We start from the raw sequence: 12238 nt of genomic DNA, 5'->3' as shown, positions 1-12238 counted from the left end.
TCTTTTATTTTGAAAATCTAGAAAACGTCATCAAAATATCTCCCTCCTTCCCTCACTCGGTGCGCCGCGCGCCTCATTGTCCCACCGGCGCCGGCAGGGTGACAGCGGACTGTCCAGGAGGAGAAGGGAAAACCGAACAGAGTTAGAGAACCGGGAAAGCTTCCAACTTTTTTTTTTTTTTCGCGAACCGCGATAAATTAAATAGATAATTAATTTATTAAACCGAAGGAACCGATGAGCGCAGCGGTCAGTTTGAACTTTATCCAAATAACTTCAGTTCGGCTGCACTCGATGATCACGAGGTTACTGGATCATATCAGCTGATTTCTGTTTGTGGCTGGGGGAGTTTGAGGATGAAAGAGAACTAAAACACGACCCAAGCGGTCACTTTGAAGTGGCTTAAATGGGACGGGCTCACGTGCTCGTGTCCTTTTACAGATAACAGCAGAGAAGGTGCAGCTGTCCAGACCCACGACTGCGCTACCTCTCAGGATAGAGACAGAGGACAGGACACTAAGGACAGAGGAAAGGAAATAAAAACAACCTCCACTCTGACACTGAGCCCAACAGATACATCACTTATCTTTCTAGAAACCCGCCCGGACTATGGCCGCCTCCTCACAAGACAGCTGCCTCTGGTTGCTCTGGAGACGGACCCTGCTCGCGCTGTGGCTGTGCGCTGCAGCGCGTGGGGCGGAGGATGAAAGAGATTTCAACGCCGAGGTAAGAGCCACTGATCCTTTCTTCTGTAGCGTGAGGAGAAACAACAGTACAGGTGACCTGAAACAATGAGCTGATAAAGTTTCCTGCAGGAACATCAACGTGAGAAAAGAGGAATTCAGTCTGAGCTATGAACAATAACTTTAAAACATGTATGGATGTCCTAAAGGGTGGTTCGTTTCACAGTTTGCTGAACATGAACCCTGTCAGATGAGTTAGATCACACCTGATAACATCTGCAGGAGAACATTCTGATAACTTTATTTTCTGTGCCTGGACTTTGACTAGACCTAAAACATGAATCTGCTTTGTAGAGAATGACTGACCCAGCCAGAAAAACATGACTATTATTTAGAATGTTACTACTTTTACTACTACTAGTAGCCAAAATGAGTCCTGAATAATTGATATGGGTTAACTGATAACTAGTAGGGGTGTACCTATAACTACTATGGGTTTAATGATAACTTGATATTGGTTAATAACCAGTAATAACTAATAACTAGTATGGGTTAATTGATATTTGATATGGGTTAACTGATAACTAGTATAAGTTAATGAATAATTAGTATTGAATGATTGATGACATGTATTGGTTAACTGATAAGTCGTATGGTGAACTGGTGACCAGGATGGGTTAATGGATAACTGATTAAATCATAACTGATATGGGTTAACTGTTTACTAGTTTGAGTGAATCGATGCCTAGTTCGAGTTAATGGTAACTAGTAGGGTTGTCAAAAGTATCGTTACTCAAAAAAGTATCGATACTGAAACGTTGTATCCGGATACAATACTCATTTTCAAAAGTATCGATACAGCCATCTAAAGTGCAGAATAGTGGAAAATGCACTTTCTGAACACTGTGATTGAATAACTCTCTGCATTTTTCAGTTTCAGACTTCTTTTTGTAACTGGTGCAGCTGCTGAGAATTATTTTTGTTTAACTGGTTTGGCAGTGTCATTGTTATGTCTGCAAAACATAGCCAAGGAAGGAACACTTAATTTTAATTTTGTAAGTTTTTTATCAAGCTTGCTTAATATTGTGCACAGCATACAACCTCAAAATATTATTCTTATTGTTTTTTATTTATTTCTTGTATTTTTTTAGCAATGAAAATATTTCTGTTGAATTTAAGAGTCTTTGTTTTTATTCTTGTGGTATCGAAAAGGGCATCAAGTATCGAATATTTTACTTAGTATCGGTATCGACTTGAAAAGTTTAGTGTCGTGACAACCCTAGTAACTAGTATTGCTTGACTGATTACTAGTATGGGTTCACTGATACCTAGTATGGGCTAATTGATGACTGCTATGGGTTTATTGATAACTATTATGGGTTAGCGCATTACTGATATTGGTTAAGAACTAGTAATAGTAATAACTAGTATGGGTGAATGGATAACTGATATGGGTTTAATGATAACTGATATTGGTTAATAACCAGCATGGGTTAATGGATGGCTGATGGATAACTGGTATGGATTAATGGATAACTATTATGGGTTAATGCATTACTGATATTGGTTAAGAAGTAGTGATAACTAATAACTAGTATGGGTTAATTGATATTTGATATGGGTTAATTGATAAGTAGTATAGGTTAATCAATAACTAGTATTGAATGATTGATGACATGTATTAGTTAACTGATAAGTAGTATATTGAACTGGTGACCAGGATGGGTTAATGGATAACTGATTAAATCATAACTTATATGGGTTAATTGTTTACTAGTTTGGGTGAATCGATGCCTAGTTCGGGTTAATAGTAACTAGTATGGCTTGACTGATGACTACTATGGGTTCACTGATAATTAATATGGGCTAATTGATGACTGGTATGGGTTAATTGATAACTATTATGGGTTAATGGATAACTAATAAGGGTAAATGATAACCTGTCTGGGTTAATTAATAACAATTATGGTTAATTTGTGATTAGTATGGATTAATGGATAACTGATGTGGGTTAATTGATGACTAATATGGGTTAATTAAGGACTGGTATTGGTTAATGGATAACTAGTATGTGTTAACTTATGATTAGAATAGGTTAATTGATGATTATTATGGATTAATGGATAACTAATATGGGTGAACCTGTCGGTGTTAAATGATAACCAGTATGGGTTAAAGCAGCAGTCCCCAACCACCGGCCCGTGGTCCGTCATTTGGTACCGGGGCGCACAGAAAAAAGTATATATATATATATATATATATATATATATATATAAAATTTACCAAAGATCAGAGTCTTGAGTGATGTTTTATATTGAAAAATATAAAAAATTGCGGTATTCTCTCCAATCACATCAGTCGGTGCATCTGTCCCTCTTGACACAGGTTAATTCAGTTCAAGACTCATCCTATCTATAACATCCTTTCTTTGTGAAGGGGGTCGCTGCGGTCACAGTGACCAAAACAAAGCTACGGAGCAGACTGGACATCAGGAGCACACTTCGTCTGTCATTTTCTCCGATTACGCCTAGATGGGACCGTCTTGTTGTTTTATTTTTATGCTGTTTGTGTTTGATTTTATGCCAGTCATATCATTTTACATAATCGTATTTATCACCCCCCCGTGAAAATATTGTCTGACATATGGTGGTCCGTGGTGCAAAAAAGGTTGGGGACCGCTGGGTTAAAGGACCGGTGACAGATGAAGATAATCCAAAGAGCAAGAAGCAGGTGAAAAGTTGAGTAAAACAAAGAGACATTTTTATGGGATTGAAGCACGGTTGGAACAAACAATGGTGGAAAACTGTGCAAACTATGCTGCTAGTTTGAACCTAAGAGAAGAAGCTGTTTTTATTGATGGAGGCTTCTTCACCTTCAGCCCCATTGTGCTAACGGCCGTAGTCTGGTCTGAGCTTAAGGCGTTTCTCCACAGCGCTGTTTTAAAGCCATGTTTTGAACCAGACTGACAACCTGATGCCCCAGTCACTGAGGGGGCCAGGCCTGCTGCAAAGGCACACTTTCTCACATTGAGGCTGATGAGAATGTGCGGGAATTAAGTGAGAGGGGGTTCTATATTAATGCAGCCGTTTCAAAGAAAAAGGTCCAACCACATTCACCTCTACAATAAATGGCAGTAAACAGGTTAGTTTGTGGGCAAAGACGTCTTCTGTACACCTGCTAATATTGTTAACCACCATCCAGTTTAAGTAGATAAATCACTGCTGCAGCTGGAGGGAGTTTATGTGGACCATAAAAACAGGATTAGGTTTTTTTTTTTTTTTTTTTGTGTGGGCTGTTAACCTGTAGGTCAAAAAAATCACTTAAAGGAAAGCAATCATTGAAGGACTGGATCTATCAACAAATTCATCCCAACCTTCTTTTCCATCTTACTTATTTAACTTTGGTGGGTTGGTTGAAGCTTTGCCATGTTTAACTCATCTTCACACAGAGACATACATGGATCAGGAGCCGGTCACCATAATCAATATCTGCTGATCCCGATATTGTCGATGGTTTCACTGCCTTTTTTCTGTCTTCCCTTTCTATATTCTATCATCATTTTTTTCTCCTCTGCATCCTAGCAGCTTTAAAGCTTTGTTAGAGCGACCGCCTTTCTGAACTGACATCAGTCACAAACTGACCAATGAGCAAGCATTGTGTGCAGGGGTTTCTCATCGGAGGCGTGGTGTTGCACAGTCACATTTAGATTTGCTTTATGATTTCAGGTGATGTTTGAAAAAACTGCAATTAAAAAGGTCGAATTAATCCAAAGTGGCCAGTAGGAGGGGCTGTGCTAGCTGTCCAAGCTGCAATTCGCCCACATTTGTTGTGTTGACAGCTGTTAATGTCAAGCCCTGGTTGTTGAAGTGGAGACAGGCCGCTTGTAGTTGCAATCTTGTCCTTTTGGTCATTACCCAGATGTCAAGACCATAAGTGAGGGTGGGAACGCAGATCCATTGGTAAATGGAGAGCTTTGCCCCCCGACTCAGCGCCCTCTTCACCGCAGCAGTCCGATACAGTGTTTGCAGCACTGCCGACGCCGCACCAATCCGTCTATAGATCTCATGCTCCGTCGGTCCCTCACTCCTGATACTTGAACTCCTCCACTTGAGACAAGGACTCCCCACCGACCTGAAGAGGGGAGTCCACCTTTCTCGTTGGAGAACCATGGCCTCAGATTTGGAGGTTCTGATCCTCCTCTCACCTGATAAGGTTAAAGATTAAAAGTACCTTAACTGACTTAAAGAGTTAGAACTTTATTTACCAATTCGTTTTTAAGATTTACTCCGAAAATGTTTTTTCAGCCCAAAAAAGGGGATTTGGGGAATTATACATAATAAACATATTCTGCCTGAATACCAAGGCATGAATAAAGCCAATAAGAGTTCATGGATCAATAATAAAAGCATGTATATTAGAATAAAGTGTTCTAAGCAGGCTGTACATGCCACAGAGGTGTAGAAAGGAGTGTTTTACAACCTTCAGCAAATCCTCCACAGATTCATCCCAACGGAAATCCCAACTCCTACTCTGTCTGGACAATAAGGATGAAGTGGGAGATTAAAAGAACCGAGGGAACAAAAGGGCATTATTAAAATGTTTGCCAGCGCAATTTAGCAAACCTCAATTTAAGAAGAGGAAATGTTGCTGTAAAAGGAGGAATGTCAAATAACTAGGTCTGAGTAAGAGGGAGGGAGTGTGGGATGGGATAGGGATGGTGGCATGGACAGCATGTGACAGTTGAATATGACAGCTGTTCTTAACTTAGACGTACACGCCGTGCACAGGAAGCCAGGCAGGCTGGGCCTGGGACCCTGAAGCATCTGAGCAAATACAATGGACCCTGTTGTGTGATGAGGCAGAGCTGTGGGGAAGCGAGGACGAAGACAGAGTGGAATCATTGGGGGTGATAAGAGAAGCAGGAATCAGGTCAGGTTTCAGCAAGAGAAGCAGAGGATGGATGAGATAATCTGTGACCTATTGGTGAATCGTGAACTTCCTCAATCTGTAAGCTCTTTGTTTCTCGTATATCTGCAGCATGTCCACTCCTTACATTCCAGCCAAAGCCCTACTACTCCCATGGGAATGGCCATCCCCACCTCCCTGAATACTCACATAACTACGCACTGAGCTGAAGAAGAGGGTGGGTGGTAAAAGAGATTTAATCTGGTTAACTAAGGAAGCTGTTCCCCATGAGGAAAGCAGGGCCATATTTCTGAGCCAATCAAATATCAGCATCAGATGCCATACTCAGTATATTGAAAGATTGCTGATATAGACTGGTCAGACGAGCCGGTGTTCTGTCAGATGAGCATACCAGGTCAGACCAGAATACCCATTGTCAATACACGTTTATCCCTTTAGTTTAAACTACCTCAACGGGCGTGTATCCCTTTAGTCATGTCCAAAAAAAAACAATTTAATCACTTACTTTTTGTTGTGTTTTGACGTGTATGACGATGTTTCCTTAAAATAGTTTTTTTTGTACATGACTAAAGGGATACATGCCTGTTGAGGTAGTTTAAAGTTAATTTGTCGTACAAAACTAAAGGGATAATCTGACGTCTTGTACATGCGTATTGACCATGGGTTTGCTGTTCTGATGGGGTATGCTTATTTGACAGAACACCGGCTCTGTGATTGACAAGAAGCTGGACCCTCTGGGTGTCATGATTTTATCAAGAGCTCGGACCCACATGCAGAAAAACCAGCCCAAAGAGACAAGGGAAAAGGTTCAACAGGTTTATTGAGAAGTTTGATGGAGATTCCAGTGTTGCTCTGTACACTGCTCAACCGGAACTCAAAGGTGAGGGGAAGACACTGCGGTTAGTTCAGGTTCAGTGGGAGAATTGATTTTCGAACTTGAAGACGAGCAAAGGTTGGCAGACTCACGTTTCCAGAGATTAGGTTGACTCTTAGACTCCAGTAGGTGAGGAATGTGTTCCGGTGTTTGCCTCATACGGTGGAGGGCAGACAGGGTTTACCCAGAATGCGGTTGCTTGTAGATGAACGGAGAAAGACTGACTGCCACTCAGATTTCCTGCGGTACTTGAACGGAATGTGGTGCAGATGAATCCCTTGCTTAGTATGAAGCTCAAAAGTTTCCTAGGGGAAAAGTGGATCCAAATCTCCGGTTTGTTTCCTCAGCTCAGTTTGTAGCTCAGTAGATCCTTCCAGGGAGAGAAGGTCCGAAAAATCCAGTTTGCAGGATGACTTCCTGCCGAGAGGCAAAGACAAAAGCAATGTTAAGACTCAGGTTGACAAAAACTCAGTTTGACTCAGCAAAACTCTAGCCAGTTTTGGCTAGAGTACCCAAAACTGGCAAACACTCTGGCGTCGAGGTAGTGGCAGTCAGCAGCTTAAGAGCGCTCCGTTAACGAGGTAACCCCTTGCAGGTGTGTGAGGAGGAGAATCAGAGCCAGGCGCCGCCTGGTGGAGAAAGGAAGACAAACACACAAACACACAGACCATACAGACTGGAGTCCTAACACTGGGGATGGTGGATGAGACAAGGACACTTAACAAACCACTGGACATTATGGACAATGACAGCCACCCTCTGCACACCCAGCCAGATCCTCCTCCCCAAATGCAGGACCAACAGACTGCTGAACTCCTTTGTTCCTCTAGCCAACAAGCTGTACAACCACTCACATGGGGGAAGAAGGAGGTGATAGGAAGAGGGTCAAGGGTCAGCACCCCCATCCTTGGGGGCACAAGACATGTTTTGCACATGTCTTGTGCAAAACATTACGTATTGTCACTCGTGTGCAATATTCTTCTCTCTTTATGTATGATAATGCCAACTACCTTGTAGTCTGTATAATTTATTACTTATTTATAACATCTCCGTAGTCCAAGTGCAATAATCCAAGTCAACTACTGTGAAGTCTTTCCTTATCTTTCAACTGTGTAGATATTTTTATATCTAAAGGAAACATATTCCAGGACTTTTCAACTTTTTCTCTTTTGTGCAATGTATGCTCTTTTTTGTATTGTCTGTTGTATTTATGTCTTTAATGATATCTTGCTTTTTAATTCTTTGTACACTATATAAGCTACTGGAATCAGAATTTCCCTGAAGGAGTAATCCCAAGGGGTAAATAAAATTGAGTCTACGCTGGAAAAAATCAAAATCTAGAAAAGTCATTTTTTCTTAAAATAAGTGCATTTGTTCTTGGATTAAGGAGGTAAAAGAGACATTTTGTCAATGGAACAAGACAATTTACATTTAAAGTAAGAAAACACAATTGAATTGTCTTTTTTTAAGTGCATTATGTCTAAATATCTTATATTAAGAGTAAAAATACTCATTCCATTGGCAAATCATCTAATTAACCCACTCAAATTAAGGGTAAGTACACTTAATTTAAGACATTTTTACTTATTCCTAGATCTTTCTTCCAGTGTAAGTCTAATCGTGGTTAAGTACATTTCCCTATGTATCTCCTATGTATTTCCTATGTACTTAACTTAAGTAAATTTAAATAAACTGTGAAAAAAAATTGCATTTGAGATAAAAAAAACAATTTTTTTTGTCTGTCAATATGGTCTATCCACAACTCCTCAAGTGGGAAAGTTTCATCTGGTTTAATTTCGTAGAAAGTCTTCTTTAAGGAACCTTTTGCTATCCCATTATTAATTAATTAATCTAATAAATAATCCACAGATTCATCGATTTGCAAAATAAGGTGCTTTTTATTGATTTGTTTACTTTTGTTTGAGAGTTTCAAAAAAAATCTAATGTTACATGGGGATTGGACCACTGACCAATTGCAATGCGAGCAGGACCCACCTCCCCCAAGAAGGATGAGTTGATCATTACCAAGCCTCATTCCAGGGCAAAACTTCAGGGTAAAACGGATTCCGTTACTGAGAGTCCACCAACAGAATTGCGCAATCTTGGCTTTATTTGAAACTCCTGGATGACTCCTGGTGATTCCGGTGCCACATTTGTCTACCCCAAAAGCATGATCTCCTAGCTTTCAAAAACTCATATTCAAATGTAAAAAAAAAACAACTTTTGAGATAACTTGCTAAATGCTACCTTTTTTCATATCAAAGACATGCATGAATGTGTGAATGCTTAATTTGATTCTGCATCAGCCATGTCCAATTTGTTTAAATTCTCACTAAAATTCACTAAAGCTGGGCATACGATATTTTTCAATCCTTGCATGCAGTTACAGCTCAAACTGTGTGACTGAACCGCAGGGTTTAAAAGTTCACAGCTCAGGATGAATGTTATCACATAGGGGTGGGTATTGCCAAACAATCCACGATTCGATTCGAATCACGATTCACATGCCACGATGCGATTTTATCAAGATGCATCATGATACTTGAAATATTGTGATGCATCACGATATATCGCAATATTTTCACTAAACACTGTTAGAAAAAAATACAGCCCTTACCAGTGGCTGACTGGTTGTGTTCGATCTGGATCATGTCTTCAATTGATTCATAAATGAAAGCAACTGAAAGCAACTGAATTCATACATAGCTGTATAGAAACAACTTTTGGAGATGAAAACAAATACTGGACAGAAATATTACTATCACTGGAGTGGACACACTGACAAAAAGTGCTTAGGATTTAAAACACTTAAAATACCAAAATTAGGATAATCAGTGCTGTTTACATGGCCTATGTGGTCCTTTAAAGCAATTAAATGAAAACATTCCAATATATGACATTTCCCCTTTTGCGAATTACGTGCGTCATATCAATTTCGTTTTTTACCTTCTTTGTTTTTAAAGCCAAAATGCATCCAAACATCTGGCTTGAAATGTGATGGAGCCGGGCGAATTTTCTCAGTCCCAGTCCATGTTTTGTTTTTGCGGCGGGAATGCTTGCGACAAGGCAAATCATCCGCGGCGACATCTACTGGACAGGAAGTTTTATTCCACTTGTTTTTGGCTGATGTACGCCAACCATTCACGTATTTTATTTATTCCTTTTTTAATTAATTAATAATCGATACTTGGCGTCAAGAATCTATGCGGTAGATCTCAAAAATTAGAATCGTGATGCATCACAATTATTTTGCACACCCCTATTCTCACACTGTGCAACCTGCCTCCCACTCTGCTCAAACTGTACATCCGAAAAACCACAGGTCGAGAGATGGCGCTGGTTGGACACGCGAGTTCTCGAATAGACTCCCCATTGCACTGCTGAGCGTCCCTAGAAATTCCAGACCGACGGTGCAGAAGCATACCCGCAAAACTTGTTCGCAACTAAGATCCAAAAGACATTTGATGTGTGCGGTTGCAGAAGTATAATCTGCCCTTTACCCGCTGTATACTTCACGACACAGGATGCACGAGGAGGCTCAAACTCGGCCCGATCGAAAAATTCTCACAACTGCAAAATTGTCCCGAAAAGGGCAGAAAATGGTACAGTGTAAGCCTGGCTTTATTCTTTTTCATAGAAAGCCAAGAACTCATCTCCAACAATTAGTTGCTTGGACTGTAACTGCCATTAAAAGGAAGGAACCTGGATCCAGAGAAGGTGAACTCTGTCCTTGAGGTCTGGTTTCCTGCAACTTTTACGTTTCTGAATGATGCAAGAAGTTCTCAGAGTTCTGTTAATAATCAGATAATTTGATTCTGGTGCATTGAAATACAATCAAATATAAAAGTTGTAAGACACTGGACCTCATTGAACGTTTGACAGCCCTGAATTACAGTCTTTACAATGTCGTGATTAAACTGAAGTTAAAAATTTAAGTTGAAAAGATCAGTGCCTGTTAGTCAAAGTGAGTGTGATGTTGTAGCAATATTTTAACTTCAGAGTAAATAAGAAATTACATATTTTTGTTGATTAAAACACTTTTGAAGGTGTAATCAGTGATATTTCTTAATGATATTTCACTTAACAGATCATCCCTGAAATTCCAAAATGATCAGTGCCAAGTGAAAACTGTGACGGCCGCAAGATTCATTCAGTGTTCATTAAAGGAACATTATTGATGTATTAAAGAAAATATAGGTATAGTAGGCACACTCCATAATCATTGCGAAGCATAGTTGCATTCCATTGAGAAAGTACTTTTAATACTTTAAGTATTTTTTAAACCAAATACTTTGTTACTTTTACTTAAATGCCAGTGTGATACTTTTACTGTAAACTAGAGTATTTATTAGTGCTTGTACCTTTACTGTTTCAACCACTGGTTCCAGGTGTTGTGGATGTTTATGCTTTAGGCAGGGGGGGCCTCCTGTAGAGGTCTGTGTTACACCAGCTCTTCTGAAGCTTCTGACTGTAAACCTTCTGTTAGTGCTTAACAGTGTGATGAAGAGGATGGTCACTGTTGTCCATCATCTTCTTCACTTTATGAAGAATCCTTCTGTGAAATAATCTCCAGATGTTCTAGAGGAGTTCCTAGAACAGAGCCGTCCGTCTTTATCAGCTGGTTGAGCTTCTTTCAGTCATTCGCTCTGATGCTGTTACCCCAGCAGATCAGACTCCACAGCAGATTGATCTGGATCCCCTGAGCTTTCTTCAATTATATCTACTCTCTTCAGCACATAACAGCTTATTGTTTCCCTTGACGTGGATTTAAGGTAAAATCTGAAAAGTGAACAAATTCAAATTTTCTCAGTTTGTTTTCTTTTTCTCAATACTCCCCCCCATCCTCTCTGTAGGCCTCGCATTGCTGAGACATGGCAGGAGACCAAGTCTCGAAATAAAGGCTCTGTTAGGATCTTGGCTGACATTGTGGCAGACACACACACACACACACACACACACACAGACACCCATATTCACTCTGCTGTCATAGTGAGGACCATAGTGTTGACTCTCATTGACTTCCTTTGATTTTCAGGAATTTTCCACCCTTTCTATGCCCTAACCCTAAATCTAACCATTACAAATGCATACCTCACCCTAACCCGAACCAAATGACACCTTAGCCCTAAACTTAACCATTAGCAAAATAGCATGTCTGGACCGGCAAAATGTCCTCAGTTTGCAACAACTGGTCCTCACTCTGAGGGCTAGACAGGAACACACGCCTACAATCACCTTCTTTACTTGTGGAGCCTTTTCATTAACTTCCATTCATTTCTGACCCATTTTACACCCCAAATCTCATTGTATCTGTCACAGAATATAATGACAATAAAGGCTTTTTGACTTTTGACTTTGACTTTAAATGTGACCTTTAACCTTACCCCAACCTAAGCACAGTTCACACCTTAGTCCTGAACCTAACTCCTGACCCTAAAACAGCATCTGTACCCGAGGGGTCCTGGCATGGGACCCCACCAAAACAGACTGTCCCCACCATAGATATCCATAATAAAGGCTAGATGTCTCGTCCGCGCTGCTGGCCAATGGGGGTCGATGTCCGCATGTGTCGTCCATCTTGCCACAGGCAGCTCGCTCATTCGTAACATTGTGTTTTAAAGGCGCATGTACTTAAATAACCATAACTTCCTGAATTGTCTAATTGTTTGGTTTGTTAAACAAAAGTCAGACATAAATAAATATATGCTATTAAAACTCAGTGTACTGAATGGCAACATGATATATAGATATATCTATA

The 12238-nt window shown here is 40.2% G+C and overlaps 1 protein-coding gene across 1 annotated transcript in view; it reads left to right on the top strand.

Annotated features, from left to right (window-relative positions):
- Positions 1 to 91: 91 nt before the first annotated feature.
- Positions 92 to 12238, top strand: part of mmp15 (matrix metallopeptidase 15) — a 60957-nt gene continuing 48810 nt past the window's right edge. The window contains exon 1 of the mRNA XM_015403561.1: positions 92 to 723. Within this exon, the coding sequence (XP_015259047.1) occupies positions 607 to 723 (117 nt within the window). The 5' untranslated portion in view covers positions 92 to 606. The remainder of the gene's footprint in view (positions 724 to 12238) is intronic.

Source organism: Cyprinodon variegatus, unplaced genomic scaffold (genome assembly GCF_000732505.1).
Source record: "Cyprinodon variegatus isolate N-32 unplaced genomic scaffold, C_variegatus-1.0 Scaffold1521, whole genome shotgun sequence".
NCBI lineage: Eukaryota > Metazoa > Chordata > Actinopteri > Cyprinodontiformes > Cyprinodontidae > Cyprinodon > Cyprinodon variegatus.
Note: the sequence above shows the minus strand (reverse complement) of the source record. Positions and strands in the feature narration are given on the sequence as shown.